The 27,634-nt window shown below is 28.5% G+C and overlaps 2 protein-coding genes and 1 long non-coding RNA gene across 15 annotated transcripts; all 3 read right to left on the bottom strand.

The window, feature by feature from the left end:
• Positions 1–724: 724 nt before the first annotated feature.
• LOC126847355 (uncharacterized) lies at positions 725–3,406 on the bottom strand. Its single transcript, XR_007687056.1, has 4 exons — positions 3,372–3,406; positions 3,026–3,046; positions 2,625–2,664; positions 725–849 (listed from the first exon to the last, which is right to left on the bottom strand). It is a non-coding gene; the product is annotated as an uncharacterized LOC126847355 (long non-coding RNA).
• A 2,925-nt stretch (positions 3,407–6,331) lies between these two features.
• Positions 6,332–14,869, bottom strand: LOC126844623 (uncharacterized). Of its 10 annotated transcripts, XM_050582937.1 has the most exons (13): positions 13,075–13,231; positions 12,883–12,906; positions 11,792–11,806; positions 10,888–10,902; positions 10,433–10,453; positions 10,173–10,205; positions 9,302–9,328; positions 9,165–9,215; positions 8,196–8,222; positions 8,059–8,109; positions 7,081–7,107; positions 6,869–6,997; positions 6,332–6,404 (listed from the first exon to the last, which is right to left on the bottom strand). In XM_050582937.1, coding segments are annotated over exons 1-13 (492 nt in total). In that variant the 5' UTR covers positions 13,145–13,231; the 3' UTR covers positions 6,332–6,402. The 10 variants fall into 10 exon arrangements, with proteins under 10 accessions (XP_050438894.1, XP_050438928.1, XP_050438918.1 ...); XM_050582971.1 differs by lacking the exons at positions 10,888–10,902; positions 12,883–12,906; positions 13,075–13,231 and adding exons at positions 14,549–14,572; positions 14,741–14,869; XM_050582961.1 differs by lacking the exons at positions 11,792–11,806; positions 12,883–12,906; positions 13,075–13,231 and adding exons at positions 14,549–14,572; positions 14,741–14,869.
• A 2,214-nt stretch (positions 14,870–17,083) lies between these two features.
• On the bottom strand, positions 17,084–24,847 carry LOC126839570 (scoloptoxin SSD14-like). 4 transcript variants are annotated; one of them, XM_050574946.1, is made up of 12 exons: positions 24,721–24,738; positions 24,552–24,659; positions 21,026–21,084; positions 20,662–20,877; positions 20,345–20,565; positions 19,697–19,895; positions 19,239–19,439; positions 18,949–19,177; positions 18,322–18,512; positions 18,000–18,240; positions 17,599–17,712; positions 17,084–17,478 (listed from the first exon to the last, which is right to left on the bottom strand). In XM_050574946.1, exons 3-12 carry the CDS (start codon positions 21,037–21,039, stop codon positions 17,326–17,328), a joined length of 1,779 nt encoding a protein of 592 aa, XP_050430903.1. In that variant the 5' UTR covers positions 21,040–21,084; positions 24,552–24,659; positions 24,721–24,738; the 3' UTR covers positions 17,084–17,325. The 4 variants fall into 4 exon arrangements, with proteins under 4 accessions (XP_050430903.1, XP_050430913.1, XP_050430894.1 ...); XM_050574956.1 differs by lacking the exon at positions 24,552–24,659 and having other exon boundaries at positions 24,721–24,847; XM_050574937.1 differs by lacking the exon at positions 24,721–24,738 and having other exon boundaries at positions 24,552–24,712.
• Positions 24,848–27,634: the final 2,787 nt, after the last annotated feature.

Here is a 27,634-nt window from a genome sequence, read left to right as displayed (position 1 = left end):
TTTTTATCCCCCTCCCAACTTATTATTTTTGACAGCATGTTTGGTGTTTTGCCATTGCGGCAGCCCATTGTAAAGAACGGTGAATAAAATCAGTTGTTTTATTTTTATTCAAACATTGGGTTGTACTTTTTTTTAACCAACACTTCGTTTGACATTATAGCTGGTATTAAAAACTTTTGGCTCAGATGACCCAATTATATTTAAGAATTATAACTATAAATACCTATACTATAATATATTTAGACCTTATCAAAGTACCTAAAAACTATAGTTGAAAAAAATAGTTACATAAGAAAAATGTTTATTAAAATGATTGTCTTTCTGGTTGCATCCCGTGGAAGCGTCTTCTTAAATGTTAATTTATATTAACATAATAAAAAATTCCTATTACTCATATTGTACTAAACTCTTTCTGTACTGATCTCGACTGTACTTGCTTTAGACAGTGCTGGAATTATTTTCCCAATCAATGACATAAGTTAGTAAACACGACCGTAATAATGTTTTCATTATAATATAACGCTCTTCAATACACAAAACGGCTATCTAAAACGAGTAAATAAATCTGTTGCTTACAGTCAATAATAGGTGCAATTAACGAATAATATAACATTTCAAAATTGGCCGAACAGTAAATATTTATTATGATTTAGTCAAAATATATAATTTTGGTTTTGAAAAAATGTGTACACAATTTGACAATTTATTTAGTTGGATTCGAAAGTTTATTTTTCACAGCTTGTGTTACAGAATAAAAAAATTTAGGGCAGCAGCAGAAGCAGCAGCCAAGGTATATACAACATCCGATAGAACATACACTCGCCTGGACCATGCAATCTTTACATCCCTCTAAATAAAAAAAGAACACCAGACATTTACTTTATTATTACTCATATTGTTTCAACTATTTGCAAAAGGGTACATGTTCATATTTTACTGACTTTAAAACTCGTATAACTTTAAACATAGTTATCCGAAACTAGTTTTCGACCAGTCAACATTTTTAGTACATTATTCTAAATATAAAAAGTTTATAAAATATAATTGTTTGTTAAATAGAACAAAAAAAAAAAAGTTGGGTTGCCCCTGAATTAATTTCGAATAGGCCACCGAACGTGCGCCTCGCTGTTTCGGTAGGTGTCCGCACGTTGACGCAAACGCAGCGCGTTGGACAGGGTGACGCAAAGAGTGACTTAATAGGGACCGTATATAGGGACCGTCACCGCAACAGACATCGTGTTCGATTACGGTTTACTCGGGACGTCCACGAGTAATCAAGAAGGATAAGTCTCTCTGGACTCGGGACGTCGGGCGTTCGAGGGATGCCACGATTATAATCGGTCAGCGTTGTGTGACTGACAGCGTGTCAGGTCTATTTAGCCAAACCATGATGGTACTTGCTTCACTCAGACGTGGAGGTACAAGATCAACGCAATGTCGAACGAAGTGTTGGTTAAAAAAAAGTACAGCCCAATGTTTGAATAAAAATAAAACAACTGATTTTATTCACCGTTCTTTACAATGGGCTGCCGCAATGGCAAAACACCAAACATGCTGTCAAAAATAATAAGTTGGGAGGGGGATAAAAACAAAAAAAAATGTGATAATCTGAGATCACATTGTATAAAAACAATATGATAAAAATAATTGTAATTTCCTATAAAAAAAACTATAAGAAATTGAGTGGTTCTTGATAAAAAAAACCACCCTGTATATGTGTATTAAAATATACTTATTAATGATTACTATACACATTGCGTATAGTATAATAATTATTCATGTTTTACGTTAGTAGTACTTTTGAAGTATGAAACCAGAAAGACAATATTTTTAATAAACATTTTTTTTTATATTGCTCTATTTTTTTCAACTATACTTTTTAGGTACTTTGATAAGGTCTAAATATATTATAGTATAGGTATTTATAGTTATAATTCTTAAATATAATTAAGTCATCTGAGCCAAAAGTTTTTAATACCAGCTACGAATATCGATGCGAGTTTGTATTAATAAAAATACGTGAAATCTTATGTACTCAATTAAATTTACAGTTTTTGGATACTAAATATAGTGTAAAAACAAAACATACGTTTTGTTCTTGGCTAAAAGTTTGGTTTAAAAACAAAAAATAAAAGATATTAAGTGGTTCACGATAAGTGGATCACCTTGTATAAAAAAAATGTACATAAAACTATTGTAATCATGCATTTGGATTATGTTTTTCTATTAATTACCTACTCTGTATTATAGGTACATGTGCTTAACGGCGACTACCGCACGTGTGATTGCGAAATTGGGCGCAATTATTTAGCTAGCATTAGATAACAAGCTTGTTTTTTTTGTAAGCATTATTTAACAACATTTTATACCATTTTTTTTTTTTTTTATCATTTTTTTTTTCTATTATATATCACGATCTGTATGGTAATGTGTTATTATCAAAGATTTATATACATTAATAAATATTTCATAGGAGATGGAAAGTTTTCTAAAATAATCATCAATAAAATAAGTTAGATATGTACATAGCTACATTGAATTATAAACTAATTTAAAAAAACGATAGAAATAAAATTATTATTATAAAAATATATACAAATATTATGTGAATTTTTAATTATTACTTTGTAAACGTAAACATACCGACGGCTGTTGTTTGTGTAACTGAAAATAAATAAAATTATAATAAGCCAAATGTGGTAATGAAAAAAGATTAGTCAATATTCAAGGGCTTAAACAAAATAATCAAAGTCAGAACTGTCTTTTTAAAACCTACTAGCACATAATAATAATTATTCTAATAATACTACTAATATTTCTGACATAATCATGTTATCTCATAAATTATTATTTACTGATCTACGTAAACGTTTTTGTAGTCCAAAATAAGTTGGATCTGAACAAGTTGGATAGCTACATTGATATAAACTAATTTAAAAAAAAGATAGAAATAAAATTATTATTCTAAAAAAAAATACGAATATAATGTGAATTTTTATTTATTATTTTGTAAACGTAAATATACCTGCGGCTGCTGGTCTTGTTTCTGAAAATGATTAAAGTTATAATAAGCCAAATGGACCATACAATAAAATAAACGTACAAATAAACTAAATAAACAATATTATATCCAAAATAACTATAGTAATAAAGACGACTTGTCAAAATACAAAGGTTTAAACGAAATATCAAAATCGGACCAGCTCTTTTTATAAAGACACTCTCTATTAAATTAAACATTATATAATTATTATACAGGTGATTTAATCTTAGTCCCAACATTGTTGTTGAAAATTTTCGAGTAACTTATAACCATAATTGTATAAAACTAATGTAACTTATTATTTATTGCTTAGTAAACGTAAACATACCTGCTGACCATGTCTGTGTTTCTTGCGGGGTTACTGAAAATGAATTAAGTTGTTATAAGCCAAACGGACAACATTCGGTACATAATAAATATGATAATAAAAACTATAGTACTGTACATAACCACATCGAATTATTAATTTATTAAAAAAATCGATAGAAATAAAATTATTATTACAAAAAGAATAACGAATATAATGTGAATTTTTATATATTATTTTGTAAACGGAAACATATCGACGGGTGCTGGTGGTGTTACTGAAAATGATTAGTTATAATAAGCCAAATGGACCATTCAACAAAATAAATGTACAAATAAACTAAATAAACATTATGATAATCAAAACTATTAGTCAAACTATAAGGATGTGTCAGATCAGCTGTTTTTATTATAAGGAACTCTTAAATAAAAAAAGTGGTATTGAAGAAGTGCGCCTCTTCCCTTACCAACAGATTTATGATTATAAATCGCCAAAATAAAATGTCAAAACTTCTTATCGACCAATATTAGTTTCCGGATTACACTACTGAATAAAAGGGACAACTAATTTAAGTATAAAAATTGGTTTTAGTATGAGTTATGTTTATTTATATAAAGTAATTGTAAAATCTACAAGCACCTAATAATAATTAATAAAAAAATGAAAAGAAGCAAATAACATACCGTCTTTGTTTTCACCAGGACCTGCATAAAAATAATTGTTTTTATAAAATTAAATATAACATACATATTTAGGGCTGCGGCGAAAAAAGATCAATGCCAATTTTTTATCATTCTGAGAAAATCATGTTTTTTAATTTTAAAACGTTATACATTTTACCTGTATGCTTAAACTTCTGGCGGCCGTTACTCTCGACTATTCTGTTTTTTTCCCTGGTTCGAGCGCATAAAAGATACAATACATCAATACAAATAATTTGATACCAAAATCTCATTGTCAAAAAAAAAATTGACATTGATCTTTTTTCCCCGCAGTTCTTCATATGGAATAGGTACCTCATTAAACTAAAATTTTTTCCAAATATATTGTGAACATATTTTTTGCGTTTTAATTTTTTCAACATCTATACTTAATATTTTTTTATAAACAAATTAAAAAAGATAAAGATCTACTTTATCCATTTTTTTCAATTATATCGTGAACATATTTATTGATAAATACTAATGGATTTGTTTGGTCTTTGCAAGCTTCAGGTCAATATTTAATGCAGAAATATGTAAAATATTTTTGTTTTGATATATGGAAATGGTAGCGTTTTATTTTTTTCGATATCTATATCTAATATTTTTTTATAAACAAATTAAAAAAGGAAGCCCGATAAACTAGATTTATACCAATTTTGATTGTAAATAAGTTATTTAAAAAAAAACTAAAAACCCTACCCCGTTGATAAAGTTCTACTTTATTCATTATAAAAACTAAGTCACCCTAGCATCCACCACTCATCAAATGTACTTATAACACTTACCTTTTGGTCTTGCGCTTATGACTGAAATACAAAAAAAAACTTAAACTTGATTTTACCATACCAACCATCAAAATATCAAAATAATAAATTCACATTGGACTAAATAATATAAATATCTAAAAATATGGTTTTAACTAAATCATTCACAAAAATATATTTGTAAAAATACATAATAAAATATAATATTACCTGTAACTATTGTCAAAACGGCGATCAAAAGTACTGGTAAAATTCTGGTCAAATTTCTTTTAAATACCATACTTAAAAACCGCTGCAGCTAAAAGGAAAACCAAATTTTAATTTTATATTAACTTTGAAACGTTATGGTAAGTTTTTTTGTAAGTCAAGTTCGGCTTGAGAATGTTTAAGAAATACAATAAACGGTGTTGTAATATAGGTTTACAGTAAAATCCTCTACAAAAATACTATTTATTTATGATAAAAACCACAGCATATTTTGTATTATTTGTTTTCAAACCAGGCCTTAAGTCATTTATTCTAATATCCAAAACATTTAGCTTCGATGACGAATCTGGCAAATACATACAGTGAAATCCTAATGTACGCTCCACTGAAATATTATTTGTTTACCAAAAAACAACAGTTGTAATTTGTATTATTTGTTTTTGAACCAAACCTACGTCGAAAACAAGTAATATATTCTTGTATCCAAAACATTTGTCTTCGATGACTAATCTGACGAATACATACAGTGTAGTACCTAATGTACGCCCCACTGAACTATTATTTATTTATCAATAAACAACATTTGTATTATTTGCTTTTGAACCAAACCTACGTCGAAAACAAGTTGTATATTCTTGTATCCAATATTTGTCCTTAATGACTAAATCTGTGTAACACATACATTGAAATCCTCCACCAAAATATTATTTATTAAAAAAAAAAAAACAACAAGGTATTGTTATTTTATGGTTCTTTTCCAATGTGGTATTTTTTTTTATCTGTATACACTGTAATTTTTTTAATACTAAACCAATTCCTTCGAGTAGCAACTCTATAAATCACAAATTTAATCTTTAAAAGTTTCAGCTGTAAAATGGACTGTACATAGAAAAGATTAAGTAGAAAATAACATTTTAAGGAAAACAATAATAATACTTATTAAGTGGGGTCCAGTGTCTAAAGATTTCCGTTGAAGCGTCTTCGTGAATGTTAATTTATATTAACATAATAAATAATTCCTATTACTCATCTTGTACAAAACTATTTTTGTACTTGCTTCAGACAGTGCTGGAATTATTTTTCCACTCAATGACATAAGTTAGTTAACGCGACTGTAATAATGTTTCCATTATAATATAACGCTCTTCAATACACAAAACCGCTATCTAAGACGTGTAAATAAATCTGTTATTTTCAGTCAATAAGAGGTGAAATTAACGAAAAACATAACATTTTAAAATTGGCCGAATAGTAAATATTTATTATGATTTAGTAAAAATATATAATTTTGATTTTAAAAAAATGTGTAGAATATTTGAGAATTTATTTAGTTGGATTCGAAAGAAACTGGATATAATTATGACTCCTCTGGATCCTTCCTGAAATAAAAAAAACAAATTAAATAACTGAATTCATTCCCATGACACCATTGTCAAAATAAAACTATTGTAAATGGTTTAAGCATGTTATAATTAGACTTTTTTAAAACTATATTTCCTTAAAAAAGAAACGTTATTCAATAGAAAGATCTAAGTTATTTTGGAAAATTTAACATGTTAAAGATTTGTGTTTAACTTTTTTTTGCTAAATCATATAATATTTAATAGAAATATATACCAGGCTCTTAATTTCTAAAGATATATGTGACGGATTTTGTGTTTATATCCGTTTTTGTACGTTCTCAAATTGTTTAGATTTCTTTATCAATAGGAATGTTTCAATGATTTTTTTTTTTAACTTGTATATTTTAAAAGTTAGGTTAGCTTACTCCGTCATTATCAACGATGATAACGATGATGCGAACTAAAATTTGATTATTTATTTATTAATTGTACCAACTTACAAAGTCTATTTTCAATATGTTTTAAAAGAGACCCACAAAATTTATGGCAGAAGCAGCAGCAGCAGCCAAAATAGAAACAAGATCCGATAGGACATACCACCATCTCAACTATGGTGTCTCTACATCCCTCTAAATAAAAAACACCAGACATTTACTTTATTATTATTCATATTGTTTAAACTATATAACAAAAGGTTACATATTATACTAACGTCCTTCTCTTTCCAATTCCGTCGAACCTAACAAAAAAAAAAAAATATATATATATACAAATCAAATTAGGGAGCAGCATAGTAGATAAATATCTAACATAGTAAGAAGCTAAAATACTACAATAAATATAGTCAATAGTGGCAAAGTTCCTTTAAAAACAAGTCTAAAAAAACGCTTCGGTGTCAATCTATGGATAGTCGATACTGGACCCCATTTTGGTCATTTCTTACTTTGCTGGTTTACAATTTTTCACAATTTTGTTTGTTTTTACCCTCATCTCGACTTTGTTTTTTTGATAGCAACTTTTGAAACTTAAATGGTAACGTATATATTTTATTAACTTTTTAAATTGAGAATAATGTAATAAAAATTTTGACTGGTCGGTAACCAGTTTCAGATAACTATTGTTGAAGTTTCAAGGTAATGGTAGGAGGAAAGGTGGAGTGTAGTATTATTTTTATCTGCTCGCATTTTCCAACCGCACTTTTTCTCCCATCCTAACTAAAACTCTTACAACTTTAAAAATAGTTATCCGAAACTAGTTATCGACCAGTCAACATTTTTAGTACATTATTCTTAATTTAAAAAGTTAATAAAATATATACGTTACCATTTAAGTTTCAAAAGTTGCTATCAAAAAAACTAAGCTTGGAGGGGGGTAAAAACAAAACTAAATGTGAAAAATTGAGATAACATTGAATAAAAACTATATGGGAAAAAAACATTTAAATTTCTTAATTAACCCTATGAGATATTGAGTGGTTCACGATAAGTGGATCACTCTGTATAATAAACAAATTTATATAAAACTATTGTAATTAAGCATTTAATTTTTTTAATAACGACTACCGCACGTGTGAATGCAAAATTGGATACAATTTAGCTAGCATTAGGCAACAAGCTTGTTATTTTTGTCAGCATTATTTAACAACATTTATGACATTTATTTTTTTAATCACTTTTTTTAAAACACATACCAGATATGCAAGGACCGCAGCAAAATTTCTTCAGGCAATTTCTACACGTCTCTAAATAAAAAAAACAACAGACATTTACTTTATTATTACTCATATTGTTTAAACTATATTAACAAAAGGTTACATATGCTACTAACGTCCTTCTCTTTCCAATTCCGTCGAACCTAACAAAAAAAAAAAAATATATACAAATCAAATTAGGGGGCAGCATAGTAGATAAATATCTAACATAGTAAGAAGCTAACATACTACAATAAATATAGTTAATAGTGGTAAAATTCCTTTAAAAACAAGTCTAAGAAAACGCTTCGGTGTCAATCTATGGATAGTCGATACTGGACCCCATTTTGGTCATTTCTTACTGTGCTGGTTTACAATTTTTCACAATTTTGTTTGTTTTTACCCTCATCTCGACTTTGTTTTTTTGATAGCAACTTTTGAAACTTAAATGGTAACATATATATTTTATTAACTTTTCAAATTGAGAATAATGTAATACAAATTTTGACTGGTCGATAACCAGTTTCGGGTAACTATTTTTGAAGTTTCAAGGTAATGGTAGGAGAAAAGGTGGAGTGTAGTATTGTTTTAGTCTGCTCGCATTTCCCAACCGCACTTTATCTCCCATCCTAACTAAAACTCTTACAACTTTAAAAATAGTTATCCGAAACTGGTAATCGACCAGTCAATATTTTTAGTACATTATTCTTAATTTAAAAAGTTAATAAAATATATACGTTTCATTTAAGTTTCAAAAGTTGCTATCAAAAAAACTAAGCTTGGAGGGGGGTTAAAACAAAACTAAATATGAAAAATTGAGATAACATTGAATAAAAACAATATGAAAAATAAATTTAATTCCTTATTAAACCCTATGAGATATTGAGTGGTTCACGATAAGTGGATCACTCTGTATAATAAACAAATTTATATAAAACTATTGTAATTAAGCATTTAATTTTTTTAATGACGACTACCGCACGTGTGAATGCAAAATTGGATACAATTTAGCTAGTATTAGGCAACAAGATTGTTATTTTTGTCAGCACTATTTAACAACATTTTATGACATTTATTTTTTTAATCACTTTTTTTAAAACACATACCAGATATGCAAGAACCACAGCAAATTTTCTTCAGGCAATTTCTACACGTCTCTAAATAAAAAAAACAACAGACATTTACTTTATTATTACTCATATTGTTTAAACTATATTAACAAAAGGTTACATATGCTACTAACGTCCTTCTCTTTCCAATTCCGTCGAACCTAACAAAAAAAAAAAATGTATACAAATCAAATTAGGGGGCAGCATAGTAGATACATATCTAACATAGTAAGAAGCTAAAATACTACAATAAATATAGTCAATAGTGGCAAAGTTCCTTTAAAAACAAGTCTAAAAAAACGCTTCGGTGTCAATCTATGGATAGTCGATACTGGACCCCATTTTGGTCATTTCTTACTTTGCTGGTTTACAATTTTTCACAATTTTGTTTGTTTTTACCCTCATCTCGACTTTGTTTTTTTGATAGCAACTTTTGAAACTTAAATGGTAACGTATATATTTTATTAACTTTTTAAATTGAGAATAATGTAATAAAAATTTTGACTGGTCGATAACCAGTTTCGGATAACTATTTTTGAAGTTTCAAGGTAATGGTAGGAGAAAAGGTGGAGTGTAGTATTATTTTTATCTGCTCGCATTTTCCAACCGCACTTTTTCTCCCATCCTAACTTTAAAACTCTTATAACTTTCTTATATATTATCTTATTATAATCTTAGTCGTAACATTGTCGTTGGAAATTTTCGAGTAACTTATAATTGTTTTAAAACTAATAGTGCCTTGGTAATTCACATCGAACAAATTGGTATTGAAGGGAGCATCTCTTCCCAGCCTATAGATTTAAATTTAAAAAAATGCCAAAATAAAATATCAAAACTTCTCATTAACCATTCTAAGTTTCCGGATTACACTGCTTAAATAAGAATCCCTTTTGGCCACGTATGTAGACAGTATAATATAGTACAATTTGTTAAGACATTATTATAAAAAATATAAATATATCATGTAACATATTATAGTTTATTGTTTGGCAGGCGTAAACATACTTCTTGACAATGTCTGTGTTACTGGCGGGGTCACTGAAAATTAATAAAGTTATTATAAGCCAAACGGCCAATATTGGGTACCTACATAATAAATATGATAATCAAAACTATGGTACTGTACATAGCCACATCGAATTATTAATTTATTTAAAAAATTGATAGAAATAAAAATATTATTATAAAAAGATCTGATACATCATATATCTGATATACGAAGAGTATGTTAATTTTTATATATTATTTTGTAAACGTAAACATACTGGCGGCTGCTGGTGTTGTAACTGAAAAAGATTAAAGTTATAATAAGCAAAATGGACGATACAATAAAATTAATGTCCATATGAACTAAATAAACAATATTATATACAAAATAATTATGATAATCAAAACTATTAGTCAAACTACAAGGATGTGTCAAACCAGCTGTTTTTATTATAAGGAACTCTTAAATAAAAAAAGTGGTATTGAAGAAGTGCGCCTTCTCCCTTGCCAACAGATTTATATTTATAAATCGCCAAAATAAAATTTCAAAACTTCTTATCGACCAATATTAGTTTTTGGATTACACTACTGAATAAAATGGACAACTAATTTAAGTATAAAAATTGGTTTTAGTATGCGTGATTTGTATTTATACAAAATAATTGTAAAATCTACAAGCACCTAATAATAATTAATAAAAAAATGAAAAAAAAAAACAAATAATTATACATACCGTTTTGACCAGGACCTGCATACAAATAATTGTTTTTAAAAAATGAAGTATACTTATGGAATTGGTACCTCATTAAACTAAATTTTTTTATTCAAATATATTGTGAACATATTTCTTTTTATAATTGAAAAGTACTAAATCCATTAGTTTGGTCTTTGCGAGCTTCAGGTCAATACTTAATGCAGAAATATGTGAAATATTTTGACATTTTTATATCTTTGCTTTGGCACATAAACGGAAAAATCGACACCGGTTATCATAACGAAAAAATCAGCTGATTTATCTGATAAAATAAGAGAGATAAGAGGTAAGGGAAAGAGATAAGAGATATGGTTTTTACTTTGGAACACAACCGGAAAAATCGACAACGACACCAAGACCGGTTATCATAACGAAGAGTAACAGCTGATTTATCTGATAAGAGAGATAAGAGAAGGAGATAGAGGGTGAGAGTTAGGGAGTGCGAGATAGAAGTGAGATATAGGGGGTGAGAGATAGGGGTGAGAGATAGGGGTGAGAGATAGTGGTGAGAGATAGTGGTGAGAGACAGGGGTAAGAGATAAGGGTTGGGGGTGGGGTTGGGGACATATATGGTGTATTCACAACGTTCAAAATAGAAATGAATAATAAATTCAATAATTTAAGGGGACAAATTTTCTATGAATTATTTTGGGCCAGATATTATAAGAACACTAAAATATAAGCCAGAAACTTGATACAAAACTTCTTATCGACCAATATTAGTTTCCGGATTACACTACTGAATAAAATGGACAACTAATTTAAGTATAAAAATTGGTTTTAGTATGCGTGATTTGTATTTATACAAAATAATTGTAAAATCTACAAGCACCTAATAATAATTAATAAAAAAATGAAAAAAAAAACAAATAATTATACATACCGTTTTGACCAGGACCTGCATACAAATAATTGTTTTTAAAAAATGAAGTATACTTATGGAATTGGTACCTCATTAAACTAAATTTTTTTATTCAAATATATTGTGAACATATTTTTTTTTATAATTGAAAAATACTAAATCCATTAGTTTGGTCTTTGCGAGCTTCAGGTCAATACTTAATGCAGAAATATGTGAAATATTTTGACATTTTTATATCTTTGCTTTGGCACATAAACGGAAAAATCGACACCGGTTATCATAACGAAAAAATCAGCTGATTTATCTGATAAAATAAGAGAGATAAGAGGTAAGGGAAAGAGATAAGAGATATGGTTTTTACTTTGGAACACAACCGGAAAAATCGACAACGACACTTAGACCGGTTATCATAACGAAGAGTAACAGCTGATTTATCTGATAAGAGAGATAAGAGAAGGAGATAGAGGGTGAGAGTTAGGGAGTGCGAGATAGAAGTGAGATATAGGGGGTGAGAGATAGGGGTGAGAGATAGGGGTGAGAGATAGTGGTGAGAGATAGTGGTGAGAGACAGGGGTAAGAGATAAGGGTTGGGGACATATATGGTGTATTCACAACGTCCAAAATAGAAATGAATAATAAATTCAATAATTTAAGGGGACAAATTTTCTATGAATTATTTTGGGCCAGATATTATAAGAACACTAAAATATAAGCCAGAAACTTGATATGTTTACTAACCACCTTAGGTACATACAAATGTATCCCGTGGTGTTGCGGACTCGTACGCAAGCTGTTTATACATCATTTCTTAACTACGTGAGTATGCCAGTTAAACACCTTAAAAATATAATATTTTTATTTGTTTTGGTATATGGCAATGGTAGCGTTTTAATTTTTTCGATATCTTTACTTAATACTTTTTTATAAGCAAATTAAAAAATGTAAACTAGACTAAGTTAAGCCCGCTAAACTCGATTTATACCAATTTTGATTGTACTTAAGATATCAAAAAACTAAAAACGCTACCCCATAGATAAAGTTCTACTTTATCCTTTGTAAAAATTACGCCACCCTAGCATCCACCACTCATCAAATGTACTATTAACACTCACCTCCTGCGGGTCTTGCGTTTATGACTGAAATACAAAAGAAAACTTAAACTTAATTTTATCATACCAACCATCAAAATATCAATATAATAAATACACGTTGGACTAAATGACAAATATATCTAAAAATATGGTTTTAACTACATCATTCACAAAAATATATTTGTAAAAATACATTATAAAATATAATATTACCTGTAATTATTGTCAAAACGAAAAACAATAGTACTGGTAAAATTCCGGTAAAATTTCTTTTAAATCCCATACTTAAAAACCGCTGCAGCTAATAGGAAAACCAAATTTTAATTTTATATTAACTTTGAAACGTTATGGTAAGTTGTATTATAAGTCAAGTTCGGCTTGGGAATGTTTAAGAAATACTATAAATGGTGTGGTTATATAGGTTATATAACAAGTCACATATTTTTATATCCAAAACATTTGGTTTCGATGACTAATCTGGCTAATACATACAGTGAAGTTCTAATGTATGCCCCTTTGGAATATTATTTATTTACCAATAAACCATATTTGTAAAATTTGTTTTTGAACCAAACCTACGTCGAAAACAAGAAACAGATATTTAAGTCAAAAACAAGGTGTGTATTCTTGTATCCAATATTTGGGTTTCATGACTAGTTTTGTGTAAACTGTAACACATACATTGAAACCCTCTACAAAAATATTATTTATTTATGATACAAACCACAGCATATTTTGTATTATTTGTTTTGAAACCAGGCCTTAGTCATATATTCTAATAACCAAAACATTTGGCTTCGATGACGAATCTGGCAAATACATACAGTGAAATCCTAATGTACGCTCCACTGAAATATTATTTATTTACCAAAAAACAACAATTGTAATTTGTATTATTTGTTTTTGAACCAAACCTACATCGAAAACAAGTCATATATTCTTATATCCAAAACATTTGACTTTGATGACTAATCTGGGCAATACATACATTGAAATCCTCCACTAAAATATTATTTATTCAAAAACAACATTTTATTTTTTTGTTTTAAAACCAAACTTTTAGCCAAGAACAAAACGTATGTTTTGTTTTTACACTATATTTTTGTATCCAAAAACTGTATATTTAATTGAGTACATAAGATTTAACGTATTTTTTTTAATACAAACTCCCATCGATATTCGTAGCTAGTATTAAAAACTTTTGGCTCAGATGACCCAATTATATTTAAGAATTATAACTATAAATACCTCTACTATAATATATTTAGACCTTATCAAAGTACCTAAAAACTATAGTTGAAAAAAATAGTTACATAAAAAAAATGTTTATTAAAATGATTGTCTTTCTGGTTGCATCCCGTGGAAGCGTCTTCTTAAATGTTAATTTATATTAACATAATAAAAAATTCCTATTACTCATATTGTACTAAACTCTTTCTGTACTGATCTCGACTGTACTTGCTTTAGACAGTGCTGGAATTATTTATATTTATATCTATATCTAATATTTTTTTATAAACAAATTAAAAAAGGAAGCCCGATAAACTAGATTTATACCAATTTTGATTATACTTAAGATATTAAAAAACTAAAAACGCTACCCCGTAGATAAAGTTCTACTTTATCCTTTGTAAAAATTACGCCACCCTAGCATCCACCACTCATCAAATGTACTTTTAACACTCACCTCCTGCGGGTCTTGCGTTTATGACTGAAATACAAAAGAAAACTTAAACTTAATTTTATCATACCAACCATCAAAATATCAATATAATAAATACACGTTGGACTAAATGATAAATATATCTAAAAATATGGTTTTAACTACATCATTCACAAAAATATATTTGTAAAAATACATAATAAAATATAATATTACCTGTAACTATTGTCAAAACAAAAAACAATAGTGCTGGTAAAATTCTAGTAAAATTTCTTTTAAATGCCATACTTAAAAACCGCTGCAGCTAAAAAGAAAACAAAGTTTTAATTTTATATTAACTTTGAAACGTTATGGTAAGTTTTTTTTGTAAGTCAAGTTCGGCTTGAGAATGTTTAAGAAATACAATAAACGGTGTAGGAATATAGGTTTACAGTGAAATCCCCTACAAAAATACTATTTATTTATGAAAAAAAACAACAGCATATTTTGTATTATTTGTTTTCAAACTAGGCTTTAAGTCAAAAACAAGTCATATATTGTAATATACAAAACCTTTGGCTTCGATGACTTTGGATCCGGCAAATACGTACAGTGAAATCCAAATGTACGCTTTACTAAAATATTATTTATTTACCAATAAACCACATTTGTAAAATTCGTTTTTGAACCAAACCTACATCGAAAACGAGAAACAGACCTTTGTCGAAAACAAGTTGTATATTCTTGTATCCAATATTCGGCTTTCATGATACACAAATCTGTGTATCACATACAGTGAAATCCTCCACTAAAATATTATTTATTTTAAAAAAACAACAACATTTTTATTTTTAGGGTTTTTAACCAAACTTTTAGCCGAAAACAAAACTTATATTTTTATATTATATTTTTGTATTCTAAAAATGTATACTTAATTGAGTACATCAGATTTTCATTTAAGGTTTTTTTTTAATACAAACTTGCATCGATATTCGTAGCTAGGATTCGAAACTTTTGGCTCAGATGTCTTAGTAAAAATCAAAATCAAATTAATATGTCTATAAATTTATAGAACAAAATGCGGGGGCTGGGTTGTGTAACCATAGAGTGCCCTATTTAGATAGATGGAATGTTGGCTAATTTCTAAAGTTATAGGAACGGACATATAGATAAATAAGCCTTAAAAGAAAATAATCATCGTTTGAATCAAAGCAGAATTTTTAATTTAAAGTTATGCGGTGGGAAAATACCTATAAAATTGATATTTTATAATGAGGTATCATTCATACTATTTAATAAATGTATGCTCTAATTAAAACATTTTGTTTAATATAAGTGTTTTGTTTTATATTACATAATTTGGAATGTTTTCTTCAAAATGACATTTTAGTATATTATTGAAAATTAATTTAATAATTTACTTTTTCGGTGACTAGTAACCCCATGTTTATTAACATTTAAAATTTTAGCAAAAAATGTTTACCCAGTTTGCACAAACGGTTTTACTAAACAAATGGATCATAATATACTGCTGGGTGATTTTTTCAACGCCCTAATATTAAACAACGTTTTAGTGTTTATTAGTATTATCTAGTTTTATCAACGTTTTAAAATTAATTTAAGTATAGATGTTACCATTTAAGTTTTAAAAGTTGTCATAACCCTAGCAAATACTAAAAATGATAATAATTTAAAAGTTGTCTAATAATGTACTATAACATAAATACAATTTTTTTCAAAAAGAAATACAACAATATTGCAATTATTTCCATTATTTCGATAGTAAACTAGTCTGGGGCGTTAAGAAAAAACCTTTTATATTTGTTTATAGAATCGGAGAGTATTTTTAAATACTTAAAAAAAAAAATAAAAGCTACAAAATTAAAATGTTTTTTTTCTTAATGAGTTGTTCTCTTTAAAATTAAAACAAATTTATTGAACATTTTGTGTAGTCGATAACCCGTTTTTATTTATTTATCATTAAATTTATCGTTAAAATTTCAAAAGTTAATAAGACTAGATAATACTAAAACAGATAAACAATAGTTGACTTATATTAGGTCGTTGAAAAATCACCCGCGGTATATTATGATTTTATTATTATTATTATTTTTTTAGTAAAACCGTTTGTACAAACTGGGTAAACATTTTTTGCTAAACTTTGAAATATTAATAAACATAATATGGTTACTTGTCACCAAAAAAGAATATTATTAAATTCATTTTGAAAAATACATTCAAAATTATGTAAAATACGGACAAATGTCCGTTAAAGTAGATAAAAGAATATTATTAAACTTATATATTTGTATTTAGACACATCTAGTCAATAGTCAACCTAGTGTCTAGACTTTGTGTCGAAAAGCAATCCATGTTAGGTCAGTATATTGTTTGTTTTTTTAACCAAAGTTGGCTCTAAACACACATATATAAATTTATGTATAAGGGTGCGACAGGATTTTATTTTTCTGATTTTCCAGGTTAAAAAAAGTCTTAATACAAATTTTAGCAAAAATAAAACAAGGCTGCGAGCTTTAAATTTATGAAAACATTAGCTCTTTTATTACACGAGCAAAACAAAATATGTAATACTAATATCACTTATGCTACAAATATTAAGCAAAAACCTTATTTTATTGAATTTATGTATAATATATGTATAGGTATCATACATACAATGCACACGTATGTGTTTATTACATTAGGTCAATCTTCGTTAAACATTTTATTCTAACAATACTTGTTATAAAGTAATGTTTTTTTTGATCAATTTAAATGTAGGAACTTCTAATGTATGTCATACAACAAACTAGAGATTTGTCTTAAAATCCTGAAATGTTTCCAGGTCGTCTAAAGTCTGCCATAGCCGTTATTTTTCCACCTGTTGTCCTGTGAATAGCTGTAACAGCTGACCCTCCTCGAACCTTCAGTCTCTTTACCGGATGACCAACGTCTGTTAAATTTTTAATCACATCCTATATAAAAAAAAAGAAGTATGTAATATATTAATATCAACATTTTAATTAATTTTTAAAGCTTAATACTACAGGAAGACAAAATATGTTCTATTCTTGTACAAATGAGTGATGGCTTACCCTAAGTACGCCATATTCATAATCAATTCTCATTGGCACTAATTGATGGTAAAGTCTGGGCTCGTCTACAGCTTCTTTAAGCGTTTTGTTACTCCAGAGTACTAGAGAAGCCACCTACAAAATCAGTAATTACTGTAACTTCAGTTTTAATTTTCTTAAATAAAATGTAAAATTTAGTTTTTCAAATTTTAATTCAATATAATTGGTTTCCAAAATATGTAGTATTTTTAAACAATATGTTGTATAGCTCATTTCGAAAAATTCAAAATGTTTTTATGCAAATTAAAATATAAATTAATTATCAATCAATTCTCATCGGGCTGTTAGCTGTTATGGTTAATGTTTGTATGATTTTATGTAGTCAAATGCTGAGGGCAATGATTCCAAATGGTTATTCTTACGTAAGAGGTGGCCAGTGTGATTTTAGATCCACCCGCTGCTCCAAATGCTAGCACAACATCTCCTTCACTGTTTGTTATTATTGCTGGACACATCGAAGACATTGGTCTTTTTCTTGGTGCTATGTAGTTTGCTGGGGATGGCGGAATTCCAAAATAATTTGGAACGCCCGGTGTTGAGAAGTCGTCCATCTCGCTATTCAAAATAATTCCTGTGCCCTTAGACATAAGCATGGAGCCGAATCTGTGCGATGTTAAACAAATGTCTGTTCAATTGCTAAGTAAAGAATTAAATTAGACAAATTAATATTGTACAAATTATTACATTGTGTTCACAGTACTCGTAGCAACAACGGCATTGCCCAGAGCGTCCAACACGACCACGTTTGCGGTACCATGGTCAGCAGGTATTCCGAAATCAGCTCCATAATACACCGGGTCCAACGATGTGAAATGATCGTTCATTTTGTTCTGAATTTCATTTATGTAATCGGCCGATTGGATTTTTCTAAAAATCTAAATAATAACAATATCATTAACATCAATCATTAATTGAATACAGGGTGTATCAAAAATAATGGTGGGGTTCCAAACGGCTGTAGGTTGTGAAGTATTGGACCTACAGTGCTCTGGTAGGACCTAAATGAAAGAGGGAGTTGTCAAGTTTCGAATCACTGCCGCTAGATGTCTCTGACACTAGATGTTTTATAGTCGTAACTGAATTACGCTTCGCGAACTCGATCACTTCGTTTGCGAGGACGCCATCTTAACAAGCTAAACAATGAAGGCTGGCAACACAAACGGGAACGTGACAGTCATTCGAAACTAGACAACTCCCTCTTTCTTTTAGCCCAACCTACAACCGTTTGAAACCCCACCATTCTTTTTGATACACCCTGTATTAAATGATTAAGATTGATAGCTTTTAATTAATATGTTTTTGCAAATTAACCTCAGTAACGTTAACGAAGTTATGATCTCCGAGATGAGTCCTTTCGCCGTATGCAAATTTGAATGCTTCCACCAAACGATGGGCGTCCAGTCCTGCATTCGGTGCTGGTAGTTTTCCATCTAATACCCGTAAAATATGAGCCAATATTACACCAGAACCTGGAGGTGGTCCAGCGTGTAGTGTAACCCCGTTACTCATTGTCACGTTGAACGCATCTTCAACCTCAACACTACAAATCCAATTGTTATTTCAAATATTTCTAGCTGCCTAATGATATACTATGTACACACTTGTAGTTTGCTAAATCGTCCGCTGTTATTATACCACCGGCGTCTTTAATGTCTTCTATGAGTTGTTGTGTCAATTCTCCATTATATAGTGCATCCGCTCCGTGTTTTGCTACGATTCTCATGGTTTCGGCCAGTTCCGGTAGTTTATAAATATCTCCGGCTTTCTTCACACGACCGGTTTTTTCATCAAAAAAATGTTTCCTATCCATCAAATGCAGAACTTAAAAAATGTTTTTTTAAAAAGCCAACTAAACTCATAGCTAATTATTTTATTATTATCTCTATGACTAAACTTAAAATAATTTTTGCTGAGAAATTTCCTTTCAATTCGTGAATGAGCTAAAATTTAAAAATTATAAACAATAGAATATTAAAAAAAAAATGATGCATGGTCCTGATGCAATGACCATCAATACAAATATTATAAAATTAACGGATAATTGAACGTAGACATTTACTTGAGTGTTGTAGAATTTTTTATTAACTCTTCATTATTTGCCATATTTTTTGCCAAGCGTTGACTAACGGCAATGCCTTCTTCGCATTGCTTTATAGTCGGCTCAAATAATGAGCTCCACGTAACTTCACCGCTGCCGTATTTGTTAAAAACAGTCCAATACCCTTTAAGTTCTCCTGGTATAGCGATTGCCAATCCTCCTATAATGAAATCACTTTAGTATCAAAATAATATAAACAACTGTAAAAAATTTTATCGTAAACATGTATTTATAAAATTTAAGTATATCGTTTTTAGATAAAACTAACAAATTAATTTTATCACTTTTTAATGGTTAACAATATGTAACTTTAAATTTTTTGTTCCTGTTTTTAAAAATCTTGACTCATGCTCAAGTTAAACTAGCCTAACGTGTTTAGTAGGGTAGAATTTTACAAAAAACCACAAATTCTACTATTTTTAAATCGTGATAACTGTGCAATATCAATAAACAGATGTAATTTTTTCATAATTTTAGTACTTCATCATACATAAAAATCACTAGGACCATGAAGTTCTGAATTCTATGTATTTTATTTGCTTTGCACTTGATTTATTTGCCAATAGCCCCAGCGTGGCGGCGCACAAACTTAATAGTAAGGATAAGTACCTATTTGAGATTTTATTGAATCATTAACAAACATAGTCTCATTGGCAGCGGCTGGTGCCGATTCACGTGCATTGACTGCTGTTGCCGTTTTAGTAGTTCCATTGTAAATAGTCATCAAAAATCCTCCGCCCAGCCCCATGTATTCCGGACAGTGAACACCATCACATATCAAGGTTGCTATAATCGCATCAATAGCGTTACCACCTTTTTCCAAAACATTCCTGTAATTAATTATATCGCATCACTAGGTATTGTAATGACGATTCAAAAAAAAAAAGTATATCAATTTATATTATAGCCAAATTATAATATATTACCGTCCAATCTCAGCGCAAGGTTCTCCATTGGATACAACTCCTACCTTATCGTAGACACCCATTGGCATACTAGAGGGCGGCAACGGTTCATTTGGATCTGGAATTATATCCAGCTTCGATGGTTTATCATAATGGATATATACAGCCAACAATGAAACCGCTATGATGACAATAATAGATATGGCCAATATTATGAGGAACCGTTTTGATTGTAGTCTGAAAACGCATAACTTTTTTTTTATCTGGTGTATTTGTAGACATTTAATTATAATACAAATTATATAGATTAATAGGACTGTATTGTTAATCAATACAATACTATTAATCTAATAGGAATAATATTAATAATATTAATAATATATACCTCTTTAACAACATCGTTTATTTATATTTCCGCAACGAGCACCAATGTTCCGTATTAACCTGAAAACAATAAATCATTTAGTTTGATTTAATGATAGTAAAATTATGTTTTAAATTAAGAATTTTACTTAAAAAGCTACCCAGAAACACTCATAAGAAATTCAATTATAAGAAATATTTATACATAGAAATATTTATGAGCGTGTTTAATAAGGACTCCAAATATAATTAAATAATAGATACAGGGTTAATGGGACAATTAAGACATTTCGAGTGGAAGTGATGAAATATATAAACATTTAAAAATGACAGACCTAACCATTTAGAAGTAAATCCTACAAATCCGTTTTAATCCGTGGATTAAATTATACAACCATCAAAGCGTACATAATGTATTCTGTTCAAAATTTTCGTCATTTCCGTTTTAATTATAATCGTAATCTTATCTTTTCCATACGTACTTTGATGATTAAAATATTAAAAAAGGATATTGAGTCGTTAAACTATAAAAAAGTGGCTTCTACCTACACAAATGCTTTATCAAAAAAATTGTCTTTAAATAACTTTTTATACTTAGTTTGCATTACACATTGCTCTTAATAATTGCTTTAAATTATAATATCAGCTCACAACTCATCACACACTTAAGTGTAATATATGTCATAACAACATCCAAAAATAAGTGAAATGAACAACATAATATATATAATACAAAAATGTGGGAAATAATACTATATTAAAAGTAAATGTATAGCTACATTATTTTAGTGAAATCTTAATTTAATTGTTGAAAATTGCAAAAATTGACAAAACCTAAATCTTGTTAAAAAAACTACTGAAATTTAATTTATTTTTTAACAGCAAGTAATTAGGGATTAACTCTACTGAGTAGCATAAGTTTATTATTTAAATAGAAAAACCTGTACGCGACGTGATCATTTTAAACTTAATTACTTATTTTTAATTAATATAAACACTGGGTTTTGATAGCCATGCTTTAAATAAATGCTGTAATATACCTAAACCTTAATTATAAGATTATAGGATTACTTTTATTTCGTCAACGATATTTAATTCGTCATAGAAAATATCAGCGTGTGTTCGAAATTAAAATACAGCATTTCATCATTAGTTTATAACTTCTAACTGTGTAAATTATCTATATTATCGTAAATAAAGTATGATGACATATTCCATTATACACATTGTAGAACATAAGAATTTATTGTACCTGAATATCTTTTATTTTTTTATAGTCAGTCAATGACCATGATGTGTGAGCCTGATAATAACTTTTATTAACCATTTGATTTCTACATAAATAGAAATACTCGAAACAAAAATGATAGAGACTCAGACTGCTCGGTTCAATAGCTCCCTTGTGCGGAATAAGACAAATAGTTTACAAAACAATTTATTATTTTTGTGAAACTTTTCTATGAATCCGTAATTTTAGTAATATAACTATAAAACTAAAACTGTTGGTGAGAAAATCTATTATAATATGTTTTACCATCATTGTTAAAAAATCTCGAGTTCACATAGAAGCAAAAATTAGACTTAGCATTAAAAAAATGTTATTTTTCTTTATATCCAATTTTGAAGCATAGTTTTTAAGCCTAAAATGTTTTCTAAAAACGTTTTAGCTTAGAAGTGGAACGAAAGTATCCCCAATTTGTACATAATATGCCAAATTTTCTTTTTATTCTAATTTTTATGTTATACTACTTAAGTCTAACATAATAGTATTTGATTCAAAATGTGAATTATAAATTAATGTCAAATAAATTAATTATATCTTATTAGTTGTATAAAATAATTTTATAAACATTTTAAACATAATTTATAAGTATATATACAAGGTCTAAACTAACGTTGATCCAACTAACGCAAGACACTCATTTGCTCTGAAAATATGAATATTTCGAGAAAAAAGATTTTCCTAAAATTTTAAGTACATATTTTACTACATTTTTCAATATTTTCAAAATTTATATCACCAATCCTTATAAGTCAATAAGGGGGATATTTGGTTTTTTAAATGGCAACATATGATTTTAATTACACAAATTTGTAGACAAAAAAATTTTAAAAAATATGTTAGCGTTTGAATTTTTTATTTTCATTTATCTGTTCATTAGCTATGACTTTGTATAAATAATAATTATCATACTTTTTAGGTTCTCCAAAAACTGGTAACACATAAAATTCATATTTATGTTCGCATTGTCCAATTGGCGATAACAGTCTAACAACTAGGAAGTCACTATAAAATATTTTGAAATAATAATAGACGGTTCTTATCTACAAAATACTTAGATTACAGGTAATTTATTAAATCTGATTATGATGCAGAGAACGGCAACACATCAAATTATTTTTATGCCATATAATAAAACTACTAGTCTTTGTAGTAACGATTGAAAATATTAATAAATACATTAAAAAAATCAAATCTTTATAAAGTCATAACAAATGAGCAAATAAATGAAAATTCGAACGCTAACACAGTTTTTTATTTTTTATCTACAAATTTATGTAATTAAAAACATATGTTGCCATTTAAAAAAACCAAACATCCCCCTTTTTGGCCTATAAGGATTGGTGATAAAAATTTTCAAAACTTTAAAAAAGTTGGTAAAATATGTACCTAAAATAAAAGGGAAAAAAATTCTCAAAATATACATATTTGCAGAGAAAATGAGTGTCTTACGTTAGATGGATTACCCTGTATATTAATATCGAAACGAGTATATTGTAGAAATATTATTTTTGTAACGTTAAATGAGTGTTTTAATCTTTTATACATAAGTATTAAATATATTTTGTTTAGATAATCGATTTAATAAAATATTACATTAGAATGTTATCATATTATACTGAAATAATGTTGTAAAAGTAGATTGATCGCTGAACGTAAGAAGAAGAAGAATTCACTGGTACTCCAAAAACAAAATAAAAAGGTATAAAACTTAAAATATTTCAATTATTAGTTAATTATATTTTTTTAAATTTATGACTGCGTTTTTCAGTAAAATTATTACTTATACTATTTTACTAAGATTTTCAATGGCAAACCCGTTTGAAATTATTAAAATAAAATCTTTAACAAAAATTAAATTCCGGACATTTCAAAGAGAATTTCAACTGTTATGTTATGTGAGCGGGTATCTTCTTAGCGGGTATACTTCTATTTAATTTGGAATGGTGCATTGGCCTTACACGATTAAAATGCAACAAAACTGATAATTTAAAATTTAAGTATTTTGCACCGACATAATATATATATATTAATATATATATATATACTAAATTTGTACTACATAAAACCATATAAAAAAATTATTAAGCAAATAACTAAAAGAAAAAAGATGTTAATCGCTTATGAAACTAATTCAAAAATCTTATGTTATAACTAGTCCTAAAAAAATAATTGCATATAATTGTAATACAAATAATAATAAAACACAACTTATATAGTAGATAACAAATCATATAATATAATACTATTGTAATAGTGTGTATACCTTATTCAACTAAATATCCGAAATGTCTGACAAGTGACACGTGTTAACTGATAGTCATATAAATTGTACTAGTAATTAGTATTTAAGTACAAAATCCTCCAACAAACACTTAAAAATTAAATTTAATTACTAAAACCAATAAATATATTATATATATATATATATTTACGTTGTAACACTCAAACATGACCGTTCCAATTGAATAACCGACTCGAAGTGTGCTGATGGCATGGGAATACAGTGCTTAACATAAATTCTACCTAACCGTTTGCATTCTAACATCATTCGCCTACTGCTGTGATTATGTCATGTTATTGTACAATGTACATAGCACAGTAGGCAGTAGGGGCTTTAGAAGCAGTACTGCAGGAGAAGGGCAACAGCAACATATACGACCTTGGTATCTTCGAATGTTGGTTACTACTATAATGTGTATGTGTATTGGCTGTTGTGTATAAAAACCAAGTCATTGTTGAACTTAGAAAAGCGAAAATATGGGTTTTATGCACTACCTCAGGGTTTTTGACGTTATTATAAGCATGTAAGGGCAATAATTAGAAATCCTAATAAGTTTTATGAAGTCATTCAAATTAGAATCAATAAATTTCTATGCAACTATACTTCTAGGTATATTTGTTTGTATAATAAACTCATTGATTTCAATCTACAACCAAGAGTGGGTTTAGAATATTTAGCCCCCCAGTCTCTAGAAAAGTCCCCCCCCCTAATAGCTCAAAGGCTACACAAAAAAATGTACCGCATTTTCTATAAACTAAAAAGTTAATAGCAAATAAAAATTGATATTTTTTATTATAAATCGTTTTTCTGTACAACCAGAAAGATATAGCGATTGCTGATTAGTGTTTATATGATTGACAGCTACTAATCGTGACGCTACGATTTAATGATTCACCTACACAGAAAATCATGAGTGAAAATAATATATTGACAATCTTGACTGATATCCGTGCAATACATAAGTATTAGGAACAGCATGCTTACTTATAACACATTGAAGAAAATACTATTTTGTCGAGAATTATTATGGTAGCCAAAAACTGTTGTAAAATCATTAACTCAATTTCAGTGAATATCTTTTAAACCACCTTAAGGGGATTAAGGACCACCAATGAAGGGGTCTGTTTTAAAAAATTGTGTAAGTTAAAAATTATATTCAAATAATTCCGCATTCAATACAATAAAAATTATTTGTTTAGCTTTCTCTATACCAGTTAGTTGTGTATATTGTGAAAGGTCCTTTTCAGTAATGCGTCGCATCTGTATCTATATTCGCTCAACGATTTCACAGCATAGATTTTCTAAATTATCTGTATTGTACATTGAACGAGAGATGTTTAATCAAATAAATAGAGTAAGTATACTAAATGCATTTGGTAAGAAGGATCTTAAGATCAAATTATAATTTACTTATTTTTTTATATTTAAATTAAAAAAAAGACATAATTTATAAAATATTATTTTCTGACGCTTGCCTACACGAGAAGGGGGAGAGTGCCTTTCCTCCTGCCCTAAACTTGAAATTTCAATAACTTCAAAAAATAGTTATCCGAAACTGGTTATCGACCAGCCAAAATGTTTAATACATTATTCTGAATTTAAAAAGTTTAAAAATATATATGTCACCATTTAAGTTTCAAAAGTTGCTATCAAAAAAACTAGTTTGGGAGAGGGGTAGAAACATAATAATTTGTGGAAAATTGAGATCACATTATATAAAAACGCTTTGAAAAAAAAATAAAATTATTAATTAAACTCAGTGAGATATTAAGTGGCTCATGATAAAAAAATCACCCTGTAGTGTTAGCTTTCTTCGATTTATAAAAATGATTGTCATTTATTTATTGGTGTATCATATCATATTGGTATGATACACAAGTCACTTATGTAGTATATTATTTGTTATAATGTTGATAGCAATGCAGTGATGACATTTCGCTCTCAACTGGTTAAACTGGATTAAACGGTTTTGGAATTGCTTCATACTGGTACTCGTTGACATCGGGTACGTCTTATCTCCTATAAACGCCAAGCCGTATCAGCAGCACTTCATCAATAAACCAGTCAGCTGTTTTTCTTCAGAGACCTAAACGCTGGACATCTTCATACTCTATCTTAAACTTCGTCTTACTTTTTGCTAAGCTGGTATGCCGCACTATATTGCTGTGCTTTGTATTGCGTACACTAATTTTTAAGGAGTTACGTGGTAATTCAAATATTGGCAAATTAAAAAAGAAAATAATTTCCTAGTCGTAACTGGATTGTTTTTTACGGAGTATTCAGTTCTCCGTACAAGAGTTGATCTTCTCGAATCGCGACCGGTCCAATCTAGCGATTTTAACCCATAGGTTTAAAAGTATTTAGTATACATAGTGTACCGTGTGTTCTCTGACCTATCAATTTGATATATTATAAAATAAAACATAGGTTCAGGCACAAAAATAGAAACCTTTGAGACTTACGGATGTACTTGTATTAAATCTTCCTAGTTTAAGAACAAACACAAATGAATAATCCAAAACTTCAAAAAGTAATGAGTGTTTTAAAATGTATAAAAATATGTTTTAACTTTTAAAAAAATTTAATTTTTAAGCCACGCATAAAAAAATTGTTTCTAAATACCCGCAACGTCTTCACTCTTGGACTTCATTATTTTCCTTCCCGAACATACTACACCCCTCCTACGTTAATATGTTTTTATCATTTATTTCAAATCATACACAGCTTGAAAATGTCGGTCCCACAGAAGACTTTCACGTTATTTAATTTATTCATACATATTTGTACCTAACACGGCAGACTAAAATCAGGAGAGGCTGTTTAAGACCTCTCTGTAGCATACGATACTGTCTGTAAAAATTACCTCCTATGGGAACTAGAGAAGACTATATTATGCTTACTCTTATTACTTTTTTTTCTAAACTTTGGAAATAGAAACATTCGGATATTCCTTGGAAAATCAGAAGAACAAAACGCATTAATATATAACTATATATTTCTAAAATTGTTACCAATACGAGTCAGTAAAAATGTTTTTGCAATGAAAACATTATCATTTTAACTTC

Source organism: Adelges cooleyi, unplaced genomic scaffold (assembly GCF_023614345.1).
Source record: "Adelges cooleyi isolate 19-005CV unplaced genomic scaffold, UGA_ACOO_1.1 ACOO_flye_CR_arks_rails_tigmint_CR_PRNA_108, whole genome shotgun sequence".
NCBI lineage: Eukaryota > Metazoa > Arthropoda > Insecta > Hemiptera > Adelgidae > Adelges > Adelges cooleyi.
This window is presented reverse-complemented; position numbering and strand designations above follow the sequence as displayed.